At 37.9% G+C, this 20836-nt stretch overlaps 1 protein-coding gene across 1 annotated transcript in view; it reads right to left on the bottom strand.

The window, feature by feature from the left end:
• The window catches only part of mcf2l2 (MCF.2 cell line derived transforming sequence-like 2), a 91744-nt gene extending 72998 nt beyond the window's left edge, over positions 1-18746 (bottom strand). The window contains exons 1-2 of the mRNA XM_085349024.1: positions 18598-18746; positions 4291-4374 (exon numbers count right to left, since the gene is read on the bottom strand). Coding sequence (XP_085205150.1) covers positions 4291-4374; positions 18598-18706 — 193 coding nt within the window. The 5' untranslated portion in view covers positions 18707-18746. The remainder of the gene's footprint in view (positions 1-4290; positions 4375-18597) is intronic.
• Positions 18747-20836: the final 2090 nt, after the last annotated feature.

Raw genomic sequence — 20836 nt, forward strand, 5'->3', positions numbered from 1 at the left:
TAACTATGAATTAATGTTCTTCATGTCACATTTCACTACAGCGGATAACCCTCTAGTGTCATTGTTCAATGTCTGCAACACTTTGTAGATGTACCTGAAATAAACACCATTAAACCATAATCTAAATAATGTTTCAAGATTTAAAAGAAATTATTGAACTCAAACCATGATTATTTCATAAACTTAAACTGGCTAATGTAAATGCTAAGCAAAACACAAGTCTAAAAATACTAGTCGTATACTATTTTCAAACTTGTGTGTTCTCATTGTTAATTCTGTCTCGTAATCAAGGCTTTTGTGGCTTACTATATTTGATCATCAGTATGCTTTACCTTTGCAGATCTATAAAAGGGCCCTACAAGGAGCCAGTGTGCAACCAGTAGTCTTGACACTTCTAGTTGCAGATACAGATTGGAAAAATCCAATACTTGCACATCTCTCGAAATGTCACTAGATGGTGAGCATGAGCCATAAATCTGCTGGCTTGACAAATAAAACATTGCTACGGCATGCTACTTGAGAAAAAAACTAACAGTGTTTGTAATGCTAAAAGTTACAGACATTCATACAGACATTAAAGGGCTGTGCATAACCTTGAATCAGCACATCTGAGGATATTTTTGTTGGTTTAGAATTTTGTCTGACCAGCATCTCTCAACCACAAACATGTAACTAACTTGCTGAGAATGGAAAGTTTATACTCAACACGTTGCAGGAGGGGAAGAAAGTGGGAGTCATGGTCTGACATCTGTGATACTGGCATTTAAAAAACATCTGTTAGGCAAGGCAGGTAAGTGCTGCAGTGTTATTAGTTAAATCCCAAAACATTATGAGATGTTATAGAACCCATATTTCCCACTAAGGAGAACCAACCAAAACAGAGCTCCAGTAGTGTAAATTAAATTAAAATGACTCAAATAATGCTTTATGTCTGCCAGATATAGTCATATCAACTTTCTGAAACTTGTAGAAAGAAGGAAACACTATTTTGAAAACCTTTTACACTCCACAAAAATATACATTTTCCTCTCTAAGAACATAAAAGACTCTGTTAATTCTCCCTAATAAAGTTACTGCCGTAAAAGTATGTGAAATGTGCATGTTTCCAATTTCCTGCTTGCAACTCCTTGTCTGCTGCTAGTAGTGCAAAGGTCATCTAACCCAGAAAAAGTGACGGGTTTTACACTGACCACTCAGTGATGTGTTTCCCCTTTACTTTTTAAGGAGAATCAAAAGAAAGCAACAAATCCTGCAGCTGTCCATGAGGGAAAACAAAATCATAAAAACTCTAAGAAAAGAGGCATGAAATTGTTTGGTATACTTCCTAACTGGTCTCTGGCAAAAGGAAACCCTCACTGGTTCCAGTTCATGTATATATAAAATGTGTATACAGAGAGACAAAAATAGCAAACCAAATGATCATAGCGTTTAAACCTGGATCCTACTGAGAAGGCACACACACTCACAGTAGGCACACACATGTGGTGAGGACTATGAACCAGACTTGTGTTACCCTTATGTAATTCTAGAGGCAAGTAATGCTGAGAGAGGAACTTTTGGAAACAGTTATTTTGGCTGTTTGGTGAGACGACTGAGAGAAGGAATGAGAGGCATCCCTGGAGAACCACACAGACTGCTGTGTCACCACTAACAGCACATCTGGAAAAGTCTGAGGGCACCAAGTGTGAATGCTGGGATGCTAAAAGCAATGCTCCACCAGCTCCATGCTAGTTAATAACTGGTCGCATTGGCTTATCATTGTGAGCTATGATGTGCAAATACATGTAGTGAACCACCTACGCATTACACCTACAGAAGCTGATTGGCCATGCAAACCTATGCCAAGAAGCTTCTGGTGGCAGTTTTTGTGCTGATGCTAATACCAGAGGAGGTTTGAATCTTTGCATTTACTGAATTTAGGATGTCTGTGACTTTTTCACACTATGTATCTCTGTAACACTTCTCTGTAGATTAATATGGTCCAGCACTTCATGGGTGAGTTATTATGACTTCTAAAAGCTTTTGGTGAGCTCTTTAGAACAACTCTTGTTAATTATTTCATAAGAGTTTGTAACAGCAGACTGCACAACTAGGTGTTTGTGCCAATTAGACTAAAAAAAACAAAGAAAAAAAGAATTGAATTCAATATTTTAAAGTTATGGCATATTACTTTTAGTGTAACTCATTTTAAGAGTTGCTCATCCACTAATGTTCTCCTCATCAATAGTCTCAGCAACAAAGTTCAAATCCACACTTCCTCAAATGAAAAGCTTTTCAATAACACAAAGAAACAAAGAAACATATAGCACTTAAATGTTTTTAAGGCTTCAAATTGAACTTTAAGTTGCTGTAAAAAAATGTTCAAATATTTTTTTAAGAAATCAAAAAGCAAACAAAATGCTTATGTTTTCTCATGTTTCTTCTGTCACGTATGGAGCTCTCAGTTTAAAAGGTGATGCAACATTAATGTGTATATTACATTTTAGAATTTGAAAGTGTCTGGTGGTCTACTCATTCTTGGTTTTTTATTGGCTCGTGTTTTTACACAATTCTTTGTGCTATGACTTTATCTTTATTGCAGCCAATTTCCCTGAGATGTTATTATCTGAAGCCTATAAAGAACTGGAGGAAGCAGTTCCCTGGAAGATGTGTGTTGGATGAAATCTTGAATTAATAAATCAGTATTACACAACATGTTATGTGCAGCTCAGTTGTAGCATTGCTAGCACAATTTTACTTACGTAAAATTAATTTTATATCAAATTAATTAATATTTATTAAAATGGACCCTAAAAACAAAACAGACAAAAATGACTATTCTATTCTAGCAGATAACTCCGGAATAAAGATTTCCAGTCATGTCATAAATTGCAAGATGAGGAGCTAAATACAGACTTCCGTGTAAATTGAATAAAAAAAGGCAAGCCTTTAGTTTGACTGATCAAAAGCTTAACCACAAAATAGACAGGCAACAGGCAGGAAGAGACTGGTAGGTCAGCTGGTAGAGAAAAGAGTGCTGCGAAGTCAGGACAAAAGGGAAATCAGGGAGCTGGATACAGAAGAGTCAGGAGATGCAGGTCAAAGTAATCAAGGACAACAAGACAGGTAGTGGGGCAGTAAAGCTGGAGACAAATAACTACCATAAAAAAAACAGGAAGTAACAACAATAACGAAACAGTGAAATGGAAAATATAGGCAAAATTAACTCTATTTAAAGCTCAGGATGCCTAAAAACAAACAGAGAACATCTTAAATAAGGAATTCAAATGCCAACTTAAGCACAACATAAAAAACCCCCGAGATCATAGCATCCACTATCTTTGACCAAGCTCCATTTTGTGTGTTTGCAAGAAAGCAGATACTTGCACCTAGATGCCAGGACAGAATATAATAATACTGTTAAATAAGAGAATAAGGTTTCAGTGCCATAGCAAACTTGAAAATGCCAAATGAACTTTCAAAAGCCCCAAATCCCCAGGGGGAATTAAAAGAAAACCCAAAACATGTGGACAGGAAGATCTGTGTGTGTATAACCTCCAGTGAACTGCTGTGTTTTGTGGAATTAAATGAATCATGATTACATATCACTCCAGCAGATTTCCTCTTTTTTAAAAAAATCAACAAATAGAATCAGTGAGCAAGTCAGCTGAAGGGATTTCAGTGGTTTCCTCATATTATCCGTTTGCTTGTGATTTCCTCGGTGAAGAATAAAAAGTCATGAGAGAGTGAAGCAGCTGAGTTACACATGAAGTCCTTTCTTCTGGCACTTGCATAACTTGTGATACAAAACACAAAAATAGAACATCAGCTAAAAAACTGCTGAGAATGTTTTTGGGGTTTTTTGAAATATCAAAATCATTAAAATCAATTTGGGTTCGAAGCTTTAGTTACAGTAAGCATGAAGGCACAGGGAGAAGTGGTACTGTAACAGGATGTCAGGGGTAAAAAATGAAAAAGGCTTTAATTAGTGCTCCATGTTACATAATGGCCATAAAAGACTAAATATGTGCAATATTTTTCTCTTAAATTTACGGAACTGTGGATTTAATGTAGCTAGTAATGATAATGGTGTGATTATTAATGTTTCTGTTATGGTACTATAGCAGTATTCATGAGTTAACAGATACTCTGTCCTGTGTTTGCTACTTTTGTTGTGTCTCCTGTTTTTCCTTATTTGTCTCCTTTTAACGGCTCATTTGTTGTCCCACCCAGAGTTTTGTTTCAATACCTCCACCTAACATGAACTTCAGGTATGGAATGAGGGCAAATAGAACATTGCAGGTTACTTACCAGATAGCGAGGCAAACTGGCGGTGAAGCTGCTCTATGATGTCTACGGCCAGCAGGGGCCTGATGTCCTGCTGCATGATCTCATCTGAAAGGAGGCAAAAAACGGTAAATTATCCATGGATCTATTTTGAAAAGACATTACAGATATCATATATCATATATCAGCTGCATATGATATAAAAGTATATTATACTACAATATAAAATCAAAAAGGCCACACATAAGACCAGTTGATCATTTAATCGGAGATCAAAGAAAACAGGCTAGAGTGCAGCACACAAAATCACATTAGAGTATAAAGTTATAAAGCTATGAAGTAGCTATTTCATGGAGCACTGCAGAAAACCACAGTAAGATTTGGATGTCTGGTAGCCGTGCAGCTCAGTTGTAGCATTGCTAGCACAATTTTACTTACGTAAAATTAATTTTATATCAAATTAATTAATATTTATTAAAATGGACCCTAAAAACAAAACAGCCAAAAATGACTATTCTATTCTAGCAGATAACTCCGGAATAAAGATTTCCAGTCATGTCATGAATTGCAAGATGAGGAGCTAATACAGACTTCCATATAAATTGAATAAAAAAGGCAAGCCTTTAGTTTGACTGATCAAAAGCTTAACCTTAGCTTAGCAGCTTAGCACACAAAATCACATTAGAGTATAAAGTTATAAAGTTATAAAGCTATGAAGTAGCTATTTCATGGAGCACTGCAGAAAACCACAGTAAGATTTGGATGTCTGGTAGCGTAGTTGCAACGTCTGGTAGCCGTTGCAACTACCAACTGTGACATGAGTTTGACAATAGCAAGGGCTAACTCACGTAAGCGCTCTGCAATTAGAGAATTACAATGGTGAGACCTGACAGGCTTGGCTAGCAAGCAGTTCTTTACCACTCTTGAGCACCTGAAGCTTCTCAGTAATCCTCTGAATAGACAGGCACCTAGCTCCATTTGTAATTCTTTGGTGATGTGGAATGGAAGCAGGCAACTAGAAACAATACAAGGAAAATACATCTATGCCATGCAGAGTCTGATTAACCAGGTTTTCATGATGCATTATGAATACTTCAGGAGTCTCCAATGTAAGTCGCAGAACAATTTAATGGGTATTTGTACCAATGAGAAATAGGGAAAGCAGACATTTCTACAGGTAGATATTATCACTCCAGTCCTGAATCTGTCATCTTACTGAAAGAATTTTCATCTTCAAACACACTGTGAGCCACGTTCAACCATTTCATTGTCATGGTCCTGGGCCATGTTGGCCCAGTATTCTTAGTTTTCATGTATTTTTGAATGTTGTTCCTTATTTAGGCCATGTTTCCTGAGTTGCCCTGGTGTGTTGTTCCCTAAGTGTTTTCCCTTCGTGACTCTTACCCCCTGTGTGCCCCTCTGTGTAGTCATGAGCCCTTGTCTCTCTTTGTGTTTATTCTATGTTTTCCCCAGCCCGTTATGTCTGTGTTTTCCCCGTGCTCTCTCTCCTCCTGTCTGAACCTCTGTACTTCCTGTTTTACTTTGCCCGTCTCCCGCCAGTGTGGTGTTCACTCCTGCCGTGTCTTGTTATGATTATCAGTGTCACCTGTGTTCCCCGTGTGCTCCCACTTCCCTCGTTAACCCTCTGTGTATTTATGTCTGCGTCTCCCTCAGTTCTGTGTCGTGTTCTCCCTCATGCTGTGTGTGATTCCCCTGTGTTCCTTGGTGAGCTTTGTTAGTTTTTCCCAGTTTAGTTTTGTATTTCCTGTCATCCTTTGTCAGCAATAAAGCTGCTTTTTGAGTTCATCCCCTGAGTCTGTGAGTTTTGCGATTGGGTCCTCATCCTGCCTGCCACACAGCGATCCATGACATTCATCCAGACAAGTTGCTTTCTGAGTTTAACTGCAGATACAGGTATGCATAATAAGGAAGTAAAAAGTAAACAAAACAGATACCACAGAAAGGCGTTGAGGCCAACAACAGATTTCACTCATTAATATAAAAAGTACAGTCCCTAGGCTGGACACTTTGTGACCTTACCTACAGAAGAGAGGTAAGCACGTATCAATATACGCACACATTTTTTCATAAAACATCAGTATATACCTCTGAACTTGAAGCACAAAAATCCTCTGATATGTTTTAAAGTTGAAAAATCTAAAGACATTGTTTTATAGAGAAAATTGATTGCAGGTAGCATAAACATTATTGGCCATTTCAAAGGTCAGCAGAATCAGTCAGGGGTTCAGAGACTAATAAGAAAGTATCTGTCTGCATTCATTTAGGAAAAAACAGACAAAATGGGGGCAGGAAGGTGTTATAATATAATTTGACACTGTTTTGTTTGATTTTTGTTATTTGATTTTCCGTATCTTTGACAATCTTCTCTACCTGTTGGACTTGTTAGGACGTGTAAGTGGAAAGGGGCATTGCTGTTGTACTCCAAATTCAATTTACAATAAAAACTGAATCAAAGCAGTTTACTGTTTAAGCTGACTGCCCTAAACTGGTGCTGGCTGAATGCTCAAACATGGACCTTAGGCTACTGAGCTATTTTCCCATACATTTCTGTTAGTACACCAGTATTATTGCTGATGTGAACCTAAAAACGTTTCACATAAAATATGCAAACTCAAAGAGAACTTGAATGATTTTTTACCAACAACTCAAGAAAAGAAAAGTGGATCTTGAGTAGAAAAAGTAGAACTTTTCTCACAAATTACGCATCAAGTGACTTTTCGCCAACAAAGGTTTCCAGTAGCTAAAATGTACCAGCCAAGTGTATATTTACCAGTGATGTAAAATTGTCCCTTTGTGTAACATTTTATTGTATTTAGCATTAAGATAATATGTCTTGTGATGAATCAAAAAGAGCCAAGAATTAATCAGTTCGGGCCAAAATAGAATATGCAACTCTACTGAACATCTTTGCTATGAAATAGACTTAAAAGTCCATATTTTTGTGGTCTCTATACAGTAGGAGCTTTGTGTGATCTGCAGTTCAAAGCAATTGTTATTTATCTTATCTTGGGTTTTGGTTGAGTTCCTCAGTCTGAAACAAGCCATTTTAACATTTCATATCTTAACCCAACTGTCTTTTAATTAGCAGCCCCTCACAAAGGCTTAAAGAGTATGTGGGTGGGTCTTTTGTTCTCTCAGCCAGAGCTACAGTATGTGTTTGAGATGACCATATTAGGGATTCGTCATACAAATGTGATCCATATGCTTTGTATTATTATACGGTTTTTACTTTACAATATAAAGTACTTTGAAGCGGCTCCTGTTGTGATTTTGCACTATATGAATAAAACTGAATAGAATTCAGATGAATAAAGATTCAAACATAGAAGCAAAGCATTTAAAGCAATCTGAAGCCTTATAATTTAGACCAGCATTAATATGATCAAACAGCAGTGGAACAGTAATTATATGACAGACAAAAGCATACATGGCAGAACACATAATAATAGGCTGACTTTAGGGACCTTTATCTCCATTTTTCTTTGCACATCACATGTTCATCCTAAGCAGCCAGTTCTAAAGCTATCCATTTCTGACTGCTGTTCATATGACATTTATAAGGAACTGGAACAAAGCATTCTTAGACGAGGCTTTAAGGATATGTATTCCTGCTCTGGTTTAATGTTTATTATGGTTCTCCTGCAGGGTAAAGCTCTAAGTGCACTGTGCAGTGAACAAGCCTTTCTCTGTTACAGAGAATAAAGACATGCATTTACACTGACTGCACTTTATTACTCTGAAACATGCTTGGGTAGGTCTTGTGCTAGTGGGAGTGGGGACAGAAGCAGAAGAGCATAACAGCTGGTAGTGGACGCTAATGGAGGCATCATCAATGTACCTCTGTTGTTACTATCTGATTCTACTGACACACCAAGGATATTAAAAATTCAGCTTCTGTTACAGACGAGTGCATCCTGAAATGTTTTATAAGATTTTGTTGATTTTGCTAAGAACACACAACAATGTCTTCTTAAAACAAAACCTTGTCTTCGGAGTATCTAATATTTGCTATACTTGTGCAACTTGTGCAAACTGCTCTGGCTACATAAAACTAAACACTGTGTACTATCAATCCATCACTGTGACAAGTGTCTATTCTAAAACATTTTATAAAACAAACATCCAATGCAAACTTTTGCCCTGTGGTAAATTTAATATAGTGGTTGCACTGTTTAATATCATTTTAAATAAAAAAACAAAGTTTTCAAGATCAGGTTAATTTAAAAAAAAAAAGTATAGGAAATTTTGTCTAAGAACATTCCGAACAGTAGTGTTATACAATCAGATCCAGGTCAGGCACCCGACGAGGGAGACTGTTCTGTATTGTTGGAACATCAAAGTAGAAAGGAGTGGTGAAGACAGATGTGATGCATGACCACTTCAAGGCTTGACAGAAAAGTGCTGTTTTTAGAAACTGAAGCAGTCCTGAGGAGACAAAGGGTACGTGCAGGAGGAACTCCTATAAGGACGCAATGAACTCTAATGGCACCAGTGAAATTCTTAATTTGGGAGATTAAGCTTGGACAACAACACGCAGGAACTAACAAAGTTTTCTGTAGATATGTTGAACTACTACAATTAAATGGTTCACTAGCATCTGTTTCTATGTTGGGCAGCAGCTCCTGTTCAATATGGCCAAAATTATAGCCCCATGAGGAAAGCTGCAAACCTTACAGCCCTACTTCAAAGGGTGGGACATTTTTTCAGTTTGACAAAGTCCTCATTGCGCCAGCAGCAAGTTAACAAAATATATTGTCAGTGCTCTGATGGGTGTTAGCAGTATGTAAACAACAAGGCATATTCCAAGCGATTTTGATTTTTGGTTATATCTACACTCCCCTTTTACATCTAGTCCCACTGGTGCATGTAATAGATGTAGTATTTATTGTACTTTCTTCTTCTGTGTATGTAAGAACACAGTAAAGGTACAGTGACATCAGCGTCTTGTTCAACAAAACCAGGATAAAGGATATGACACCAAAGTCCTGAGGTTGGCAGACTGAACATGAACCATAATCAATGTAAGATAGTGCTGGAGTTATAATTTGAGCTGGCATAATGATCAAACCAAAACCTGTGTTTAAAGGATGGACGTTGCCTATTGATTTGAAAAATTAGCTTTTTAAACTGTAATGGGCTACCAACTAATTGTAACTACTACCAACTATTGTTGTTGTGGAGCTTAATGGGGACTATAATGTAGAAAATGAGCATAATGTTTTGTTCTCTATGAAGTGAAACTAGGGACTGATCTCATAACTCACCGGGAAAGTATTTACTGAGGGCATGGATCATGTTGTGTATTTTGGGTTATAACAGGACCCGTAGCGGTCATGCCCAGAGGCATTATGGGAAACCAGCTTTAGGCTGTCGCTCGGGCTAGCTCCATGTTAAGTTATGCCGTTATAATAAATACCTCAAGTTACGTCGTGGTCCGAGTATCATTGTTATACTAGTAACCCGGAGTGAAGATATAACAGATCACAGGACCTGTTTTTTCCGTAGACTTTCTTTTGCAAACAAACTGAGTCGCCCCCTGCTGGCCTGTAGAAGAACGCAGCTCCAAAGCACTTCTGTACTGAACTCACTGTTTTTTAAGCTATCTCCACTTTTCATATACAGTCTATGGATAAAACATCCATTTATTTTCCTAACCCCTCATCCAGTTCCAGGTCATCATGAGCACTGCACATGTCACTAGTAAATCCCACTGCTAGCTAAAATGTTTTAGAAATATTTCCCCATTCCAAGCAGTATTTTTTTGTAAGATCCCCTGACTATGCACTTTTGTTTGGTCAGCTATGGTCACACAGACCCAGAGGTCTTACCAAAGCAGGAAAAGACAAGCTTGACTTTGTCTGGAAAGGACTTGTCCAGTGTAATTCATGTCATTAAAGCCTTGATTACAGACAAAATGGCTTCTGTCCACTAACATATCTAAACTATGTTAAATGTTAACAATTCTTGTTAAAATACCAAAAAGACATGAAAGTGATCACAGCACTGAGTGAAGGAGTTTCAGTGTACCCAAAAGGTGGCCAGTAATTTCTCACACAGCCACAAAAATATGGAGCCAACACTATCACACACTGCTAGAATATACACACCTAGGCTGTGACCCTAATCCATCTGCTCTGAAAGGGATTAAACAGCATGCTCTCACACATTGTCACCACAGTCATGTGTGTTTCGTTTTGCACACTCCATGTTGTGTGCTGTTATGTTCGCCTTTTTTTATGATTAATGCGTTGGGCTGCCTAATAATAATGAACCACCTCTTTGCTAGATTCCCAGGAGGAATCTATGAGGATATTCACATTTCTTCTTTATATATCCATTACAGATCTTAAAGATCAGTACAGCTTAGCACAGCTGTTTAGTGACTCTGCTCCTATCTTTCAGAAACAAAGGACTAGAGTACCTATGGATAGCCAAATATAGTCATTAATATTTTGATACTGGCCTGAGACTTGGGAATCAAACCCACCTTTTAGCACCTGTTTCATAAATGTATGTTGTAATGGACAAACTGAATATACTAACTTTCCAAAATGTCTTTAGAATAACTACACCACCTTTTAATAATTATTAGTTCAAAAGAATCGGACTGAGGAGATTCTAATTCTTCAGGCTTTGTTTTTTAATAATGTCTACATTACTGTAGAATACTGTTGTTTTAGGAACTTTAGATTCTTTTCCATTGTGCATTTACCAGGAAGGTGTCTGAAAAGTAACACCAAACTGTCAGAGTCACAAAAACTATCTTCTTCAATAAAAAAAGCAGTTCTGCTCCGACCTCCATCGAGTCCTGTCCTCAAGATCATTGATTGTCCAGAGTCAACATTAAGAGAGAGGAGATGCATAAAAGCATTAAAATTATCTTGGAATAAGCTGCATGCCAAAGTAGTAAGGAGAAGTGGTGTTTTAAAGGCATTAATGTGGATTTAGTTGTATATTTCTCTTTATTCTTTCAAATTGATTAAGTCTTGTGTTTCGCTTGTGTTTAGCCTTCCTGCATGTGCTTTCTTAAGTTGCAGTGTGTAGTGCCAGCCTCGCCACAGTCAGTTTATAAAATAATCTAGTGTGTGTGCAGCTTGTTTTTGGTATTTCTTAGAACTCACCAGGAATTTTTTTTTCTGTTATGTTCCTCCACTCTCTTTGATTTTCCTGTGAGCTTACAGCACCATGGAGCCCTGGAATTGCAGCTGTCAGTGTTCCAGGTAAAACCACTTTGTAGCTCCTCTAATCTTAAAATAAAATGCCTTAAGCATTAGCACTTTTTTTTGGCATCACTGAACCTATGATTTACAGAAAAGAATGTTTTTTCTGAAAAGCTACAGCGTCTATTCTCCAAATGTTAGGTTTATATTGTTGATTGTCATTTATGCTTAGAAATATTTACTCATATATGCTTAGAGTTTTATCATCAATGTCATGTTGGTAGAGGTTTGATCCTTAGCAGTCTGTGGAGACTCTGTGTGCCTCCCAGAGCACTCTGGCATGCACACACGTCTTAAGGTCAGGAGAGAGGTTATATCTGCTCTTACTGGTTTATGGTATAGGAGGACACCTACTCTGTATCTGGTTAAGTATAAGAGCCTATTGTTCAGATGTACCGCTAGACTCCTGGCACCAGCATTGGGGAGTCTTCACAGGGTCCCTCCCCCCCCCCCCCCCACACACACACACACACACTTACACGACACACACCGACAAGGTATTCTTTGTCCACATGTATACCTATATGAAACGTCATATGTTAATGAACCTATGCATATTCATGTAACCACAATAAAAGGAGTGCTATGGGGAACCTGGCTGAGAGTCTGACGGAGGTCAAGTGGGTGGAACGACACTTGGCTCCAGGCAGGCCTCCCTCATGCATGAGTAACACAAAGAACTTTGCCTACTTGTGTCTTGCTTTTGCTGTGTAATTAAATTGTCTTGAGCGTTCCAGCGAATAGGTTCAAGCTACAAACCTATCACCAAAAGTTTTGAATACTGAAGAAGAGAATCCAATGGCTGATTCTGAGAGGAGTAAAGTGGCAAAGTGCAGACAAATACTAATCCTGTAAGGCGTCCAGTGTGTGTGAAAATTACCTATTATGTTTTTGATGCTTTTCATCTCAAGACCTTCCTGGCAGGAGCACACACGCAGGAGAAAAAGTAAATCCTCCAAGAAAGACCAGCAATCCCATCAAATGACAATAAACTCATAGTATCCAAACCCAGTCAGACATCCAGTAACAAAACCCCGGTCTGTCAACAGCAGCTGCTTCTTCTTCATTATCCTCCTCATCATCATCTCAGGCTGTTCCAGACATCCAGACGAACAAATCTCCGTCTCTCTCTCTTTTCTTGCATTTCAGTCACACGCACTCACACACAGAGCCGGAGCAGTCCCGGAACTGTTTGTGTGTTACTGTTGTTAGGTTTGCCTGTGGTCAGTTTTTCCAGCTCCAGCTGTAGTAAAACAGCTCAGCTATGAGCAGTGAGCAGCCTATAAGAAGCCACAGAGAGAGGACGGGGTGGGAGCGTACGTCAGAAGAAAGAGACAGAAGGAGGAACACAGAGGAAAATATAGAGTGGAGCTGCAGCTGTGTGTGTGTGTGTGTGTGTGTGTGTGTGTGTGTGTGTGTGTGTGTGTGTGTGTGTGTGTGTGTGTGTGTGTATGCATGTTGCCCTGATCATGTGTGCTTCATTTTTGCAGGCTCCATGTTCCTGCCACAGAATCTTTGTGCTGTTATGTCTGTGTCTCTTTTATGAGTCCTGAGTTATGTTGGGCTGCCAAATGTGGACAACATGTGGAAGTAAACATTATTACTGAAATACCTCTTTTGCTTGATTCCACTCAAGAGTAATCTGACACTAAAAAGATTTTTTGACCCTGATCTTTCAGCGCAGTATTGGTTGTATTTATACACTCAGCATTTCGGACAGTTGTTTTTGTTGCCTTCCTAGAAACATGAATGTCTGGTTTGCCATATCTATTCACAGAGAAATTAGGTGTTCAATTAACTGTAGTGTTCACTGTTAAACTCTAGATATAGTTTTACACGAGTAAAGCAATAACTTTTACTTGTGTTGAGTTGGTAGCTGTTACAATCAAACTTCTAAACATATGGCTGAAATTTTTTTTGATGTTTCTATAATCCATTTTGAGAGCTACATTTTTAATTCAATTTATGAAAATGAATGAAATACTGCTATTACACAAGCCAGAGCTAACTAGATTTGTTTGTTAAATAAACACTTATGGGACTGTATTAGATGAAAAATGAATAACTACTGATGGAATGAGGTTGTGATTTTGAGCTGGAGCACAGCGGGGCAGAGCTGGGAGTGTCTGCCCAAACGTGTGGAGAACCTCGAGGGTTGCTGGCTGTTCTAAGCAGTGGGGAACTTACTAGAGAGTCCAGAGTGTGGAGAACTAATCTCTGTAAATGTGAGGCGAAGGAATGTGGACTGAGGTGGAGCAGAGAGGACACTTGATGAAAGACTGCAGGTTTGGTGATCAGGGGCAGATGTGGACGAGATGATGTGTTTTAGTTTATTCTAATGTGCATTTTAACTTAACAATCTGTAATGAAGTAATCTCAATCTTGGTATCAATCCTGAAACAATGCACTGGATAAGCAGATGAAGTAGAAGACAATGGACGGATCGATACATGCATGTACACAGAGATCGATGCGGCAGACACAAAGAGAAAACACGGAAGTGACATATTGACATCCACATACAGCAGGAACATAAAAACTGCACGTGCACACATAAACAAGTGCACATGTGAACTTGTACACATTGTTTTCAGCACAATGCCTGTTCAGTTGTTACATGTATTTTGTGACCTACTTCCTACAAGTGGATAAACATTACTGCATTCCCAGGCATGTCATTTGTGTGTGTGCGTTCATGATTCTTCCACATTGTACAAAGGTTCTCAAAAACAAGAAGTCTGAGCAAGGAAGTGAAAAAGCAGCACAGTCAGATTCAGATTCATTCAGATTGTGATACATGCTAGCCTCGGCTTTATGTTGATTCTGAAAAAAAAAGAAGGGGAAAAAAGGAAAGTGTTCAAATGAAGCAGGTTAGAAAGGAAATAAGTAATCAGTGTTGGGGAGTAACGGAATACATGTACCGCCGTTACGTATTTAAAATACAAAATGTGAGTAACTGTGTTGCGTTACAGTTACCGTTTAAAAGGGTGGTATTCAGAATACAGTTACTTTGTTGAAATGAATGGATTACATGGCCGTATTTTCCTGTTTCATATGTTAGGCTATGCCCTCTCTATTTTTGGTTTCCCCACCGGTGGAAACCTAAACAAGACACGCATTAAGAGGCTCTAATGCCTGTGTCTCAATCTCGCGGCCCATGTCACCTCTACTTGCGGCTTGCATAATGACGTGAAGAAACATTTTAAAAAAAATATTCACAAAATGATTTAATATGAAGGCAATAGGCAGGTTGTTACAGGCATAGCCCTAAAGAATGTAGCCTCATGGGCAGGGAGAATGGACTGCCATACCCGTTATGTGTCTGTGAGCAAAGGAGGGAGAAAAAGAGTCGAAAAGTACGAAATGTCACCGAGAAGAAACGGGACATGGAAGCATGTCAATATAATATAACCACTGCAGCCAAAAAGAGTGCCTGACAAGCCCAGTTGTAAGTAAACTATTAAGAGTCGACTGTACACTGTGTTTGTCTTTACCTCCGAAACAATAAGTCCCGTTGGAGCAGCCTTTCAACGCCTCTCTCTGTCTCTCGCTAGCATAGTCGACCCAGACAACAAAGTAAAGCTAGTTTTCGGCTACAAGCCCGACATGAACCCGACGTATTAGCCAGAGGTCCCTTTACTACGGTTCGGAGCTGCGGACCTGTTTATTTAGTTTTCTATACAAGATCGCTGCAAAAAGTGCAGCCTTACCTAATGTCCACCCTACTGTTACTCATTTTATATTAAGAATTAAAAATCTAGTTGGTATTGGTATGGCAAGTAACCTTCAGTAATAATAATAAATCACACAGCAATAGTACATTCATGTAGTTGTAAAAAGCAGGATAGAATATTAAGTAATCCAAAGTATTCAGAATACATTACTCTCATTGAGTAACGTAACAGAATACTTTACAAAATACATTTTGGGGCATGTATTCTGTAATCTGTAGTGGATTACATTTTAAAAGTAACCTTCCCAACACTGTAAGTAATGAAGTGCCAAACACTGCAACTTTGGAAATGGGCACTTGGAGTTTATTCCAAATGTGAGTCAGTCCCCAAAGATCACAATATTTCAATCCCTTATGTTGCACGCATTTAAATATATACTGTACACATGAAAGTATCAAAGTTGAAAAATTGACACTCCACAAACCTATCAGTGACTGAATTGTTATAGTCATCTTTTATATATAGTATATGATTAAAGTTCAGTTAATTTGCTCAAAAAGGGGAAGAGATTGCATAAAAACTTGCTTTGCAACAATGAATATATCAGAATAAACATAAGCAAAGGGAAACATTTCTTTTCAGCCAAGCAGAATATTTACTGTACTGTTATTATAATTTTAATTTACTGATGCAATGTTTAAATGTTTTCTAGGCAAAATGACAAAAAAAAAGTATCTGTGCAGGGACAAGTGGAGAAAAATGATGCGCACATGGTGATCGAGAGAATGGAAAGACAGAGAGGTGAAAATGAAACCTGGATTTTATCTGGTAATTGCATGATGTTAAATTGTGTAATTCTTAGCAGTGATGTGAACTCGGAATGTTACATAGACTAGAGTCTCTATTAACAGCATGAAGCAGGATAACAGCGGTCTCATGAATGAGTTCAGTGTGTTTGGAGTAGACCCACATTATACTCGCAGCTACCGTTTTTAAGTGGAAGTAGTGGGCTGCCCCTGCTTTTTTAAGTTCATGCTGTAACCACATTAATTTGTGAAGATCTGCTCATTACAGACTTTATAGTGGTTTCCAATTTAAAATGTTTGCCAAACAGTGAATATGCAACGAACTAATTTTAATATACCTGCACGTCTTTGATGAAAAACATATGATATGTAAGAATTTGTTTCCATTAATAAAAGGTTTTATATCACATGTGAAAACATGCAGAAGTTTATCAAACACTCTCTTAAGACAGCTTCCTATCTCTCTTTGATCTCTGTCAATCTCAGATACAGGGAGCACACAAAACAGATTTTTTCATATACAAACACAAATACACAATTATGATGCAGAGCCAGTGTTATTTTTGGGTTGTTGTTCCTCAAGGTCTAGGTGAAGGGGGGGCTTCCTATTGGTTCTCAGGAAGAAGGCGTCAGCACAAGAAAACAATCAGAGGATGTCCAGTGACAGATCCGCTGATAACACTTCTCTGTTTCTCATTCCCTGACACACACATACATTATCCCAATGAATATCATTATCACCTCATGAAATGTGGACTGCTAATAATGAGTCACAAGCCTGATCCTGTTTTTAACCATGAACACTGGGGCATCTTGCAACGTCTGCATTTCTATATGCATTTGGTATGTAGCCGTCTTTGTTGTTGTTGCCATAAATACGAGCATGCTTGGTCTTGATCTTGGACTTGACAGCGACTGACAAAACAAAGCACTCTGATGTTTGTCCATCAGTCAGCACACATGTTGAGTAATGGGAGCACAGAAACATCTCTGTTGCTACTGTAAATCACAGGTTTCAACCAACAAGTAGGATGTTAAAGCCAATGTTAAAGAGTTCTGCATGAACAAACATGCTTCCTATCATTCAAAAATCAATTTTAATGACCAGCTTCAAAATGTAAAGATCCCATATTGGTTGCCTTGGCAGCAAGCAAAGAAAAAAAAAAACCTAATAAACTGGAAAGGCAGAAACTGTTTCTTAATATCTCTGTGATAAGGTCCAAAAAAATCTGCATAGGAAGACTAATGGCAACAAAAAAACAATAGATACTGGAGCTCATTTCTTTCTTTCTGTGCCATATAATCAAGGATATTAGACAGAGATAAAAGAACCTGCACGTATTCTAACAACAGAACGATGAACTCTTCAGCCAGAACAGTTCATCTAAACGAAACTATAAAGCTTTTTTCTTGGTGTGTGCATTCATTTTTCAATTAGGGAACTCCTATTAGCTGAAAATGGATTTATCTTGTACACTTGTACATTTTCATTGCTATTAGGATTACGACAATAATGGTCATTTACATATTAAAGTTTAAGTTTTACTTGTTGTTCTCACTCTTTGTTGGATTTTAACACCTCTGTTCACTTTTTGTTTGTGTCTTGTATTAATCATCACTTTTTATATATTTTGCATGATAATTTGAATTAAAAATCCTCAATCGAAGTTCATTTGGTGCTGCTTTAATCAATGTCAAATTGTTTCATCAGAAAAGTAAAATTTTCTTTAGATACATCTTTTTGTGTGTTAAAACTGTGAACACTACTGCACACTGTCACGTTTGAATAGGTTAGAACGCCCCATTCATTAGAGACATAGAGGATTCTACACAGTCTGGTGAAAATATGAAACCCAACAATTCACATAGAACCATTTTTAGGAGCATAACCTGCAGCATGATCAAATAACTTCAGCAAAGTATCGATTCTTCTAGTAGAACTTTAATTTGTACAAAGTTTATTAAGAAATTGCAGCAAAGCTTACACACTCCAAACAGCCATATTTTCAGAACAGTTCTCTTTTTTTGTACAAACTTACTAAAGATTATAAATGAAATTAATTACCAACATGCTAGTATGCTAACATTAGCTGTTCTATAGGAAGGTTCCTAAAACCGCTGACGGCAACAAACAAGCTTCATTTCCAACTTCTTTCAATGTGATCTGAAGCTTTTGTTGCTTACATCTGTTTACAGGTTTCATCATCATCTAGAATTGAATAAACAGGCTATAACATCAGGATTGATATGAGCAACTACAACATGAGTCAGCAACAATAACAGTGTAAAATTATTTTTTGTTATTAATAAAGACATTAAGATTTTATTGACTAGGACCAAACAGCAACTGAATTTCTGTGTTTTCTGCTGCTTCTGCGCAGCTGTCTCATACACACAGAGTCATACTTTATAAGCTGCAGTCAAAACATATTTTACATTGTTGCTTGTCAAAGTAATTTTGCTTCTTTCAAGCCAAATTATTAGTGCTATAGTGCCCAAATTTCTAATCACTTCCAAAGCTGTATTGAACCAAAATTGTATGGTAGTGTAAAGGTAACATATTAAAAGGGTTGAGAGAAGAATGTAATGGTGCATAGAGGATTTACATACTTCCTAGTATGGCTGATTCAGTCTCCTGACACACCTCCAGGAAGCTGTAGTAAGATTCCATCTCAGCAATGGAGATCCGTACAGTGGAATAAGATCCATAAACGTCCATATTTACCACAACTTGTAAAACAAGATCCAAAGGTCTGATGTAACAGCCTTCCTCAAGATTCTGTTTGTAGTCAGAATAAACTGAATCTTACATGGTTGTACTGCATGTATATTCTTTTCTATGGTATCTACCTGTCCTGCCTCCCCACTGACTCTGTCAGAGAAGCGGGGGGTGATCCATGTTTGTCTAATGCTTCTCCTGTCTGTTACACACACAAATACACACTTTTTGTTTTCTATGCCGCTGTGCTGCTGGACCTGTTTGTTGCATGTCCCTGTACAGCCCACAAGATACCTGTAACCTCTCTACTTCTGTCTATGTCTGTTTCTGGCTCTCTGTCATAATCTCTGCTACAGGGTAAAGCCTATTACAGGTCATTTGCATACACCCACACCTGTTACAATCACAGACCTGCTGTGAAGGAGGGAGTTTACACTCTATGTAGACTCTATTAGAGGTTCTTTTCTACCCTGTACACTTCTCTCCTAATTTTGAGAGATTTTGTGTAATTTTGTGAAATAATTAACAACAAAAATACAAATAAAAAAGGATACTGTGGAGAAATACAGTATTGTTTCCAGTGAGCCAGTATGCAAAACATCAGCATCCTGGCTGCTTACCCACATGACATGTAGGTGTAATATTTTCGGTCACACCTGTGCTCTTGCTCTAATGTGACAATACTGCAAACCTTTTAAACACAATCACCAACCTATGATAAAGTCAAGAGAATCATTTTGAGACATTGTCAAAAATAGTCTTTTTTCACATGCAACACACAGCTGGGGATTATCTGCACATGTATTCTCTACTGGAAATATGCTGCTTGGTATAGGCAAGGGATGGCACCAGGAAGAGTGTAGACATTCTCTAGCTCAGAATGACCTGATCTATTCTTGCGTAGGCTCCGTCTGACATTATACAGACTTTTAGTAAAAACCATGTAATGCCTGAAAGGACTTATTCTGACACTTAGAGCACTGCCTTGAAATGTCTAAAATAGTTCTGAACTGAAATGCATGTGAGAAAACAGCTTATTTATATGGTGAAAAAAGCTCTACCCACTGAAGTCTTATTTTAAGCTATCGTAGAAGTGGATTACAGCAGTGAACTCTATTCAGGTACACACTGTACTTAATCTTTTATAGTTTTTACCCAGATAAAAATCAGCTCATGTAACTTTTCAAGGCACTAAATAAAATAAAAGAAGTTTTTTTGGAGGTGGCTAAAATCCCATAAGCATCTCATTTAAAGGTTTGCTGTATGGTGCTTTATTTCTGGCAAGTGAATTACCTGAAATTAGTTTGTGAGTACAGAATCAAAGAAAAACAGACCTTTTTTAAATGTTGGCATTTTTGTTTGTTTGTTTGTTTGTTTGTTTGTTTGTTTTGTTTGAGAATTCATAATAATGAGAGACATTCAAAATACCTTATCTCACTTCATTACCAAATGAAATGATTGAAATGAAATCATTTCTCAGCTCAGTTTTTCAGATTTTTCACATGCAAATAAACAGATTTAACCAGCTGGAGCATCATCTAGTGGTGATGCAATCAAATATGCAAATTGTAAAATAAGATAGTTTTATCTCACACATACAGCTCGACGCTGCTCCCGATCTATCTGTAAAATAATTTCTCTGTCTCCTCAGATGTGATCCCAACTCTGCCAACAAGCAATCAAACTGCCCGACTAACATCCTGCAAATGCATGAAAGCAGCTGTGATTCAACTTCAACTCTTGGATTAAACCATTAGATTCTCCCTGCTGTTGCCTTCTGTTGAGAACTGGATGAACCCAGAATCTCTGTTTCTTCCTTTTCTTGTGTAGAAACACCAGGACCAGCACATCATTGCTGGATGTGAACTGCATTTCTTTTTTTTTGTAGTGTGTTTTTGAGGACAAATTCTTTTGCAAAACCGCAATGCTTTTGATGCGTATTTAGATTACATGATAAATTTGCATCTCAAATAATTTGAATTTCATCTTGTATTTTAAGGTCCAATGGTCAAATTTAAATTACAAATGACAGAGCCTGTCACACCTGCCTGTGAGGATTTTAGCTTTCACTAAGGTTACCCTTTCCTCTGACTGTCATAACTGGTCTCTGCTGTCCTTTGTCAGTCAGCT

This window comes from Diplotaxodon limnothrissa, linkage group LG23 (assembly GCF_057381915.1).
Source record: "Diplotaxodon limnothrissa isolate DT_005_m linkage group LG23, D_limnothrissa_male_GT1.1, whole genome shotgun sequence".
NCBI classification, from domain to species: domain Eukaryota; kingdom Metazoa; phylum Chordata; class Actinopteri; order Cichliformes; family Cichlidae; genus Diplotaxodon; species Diplotaxodon limnothrissa.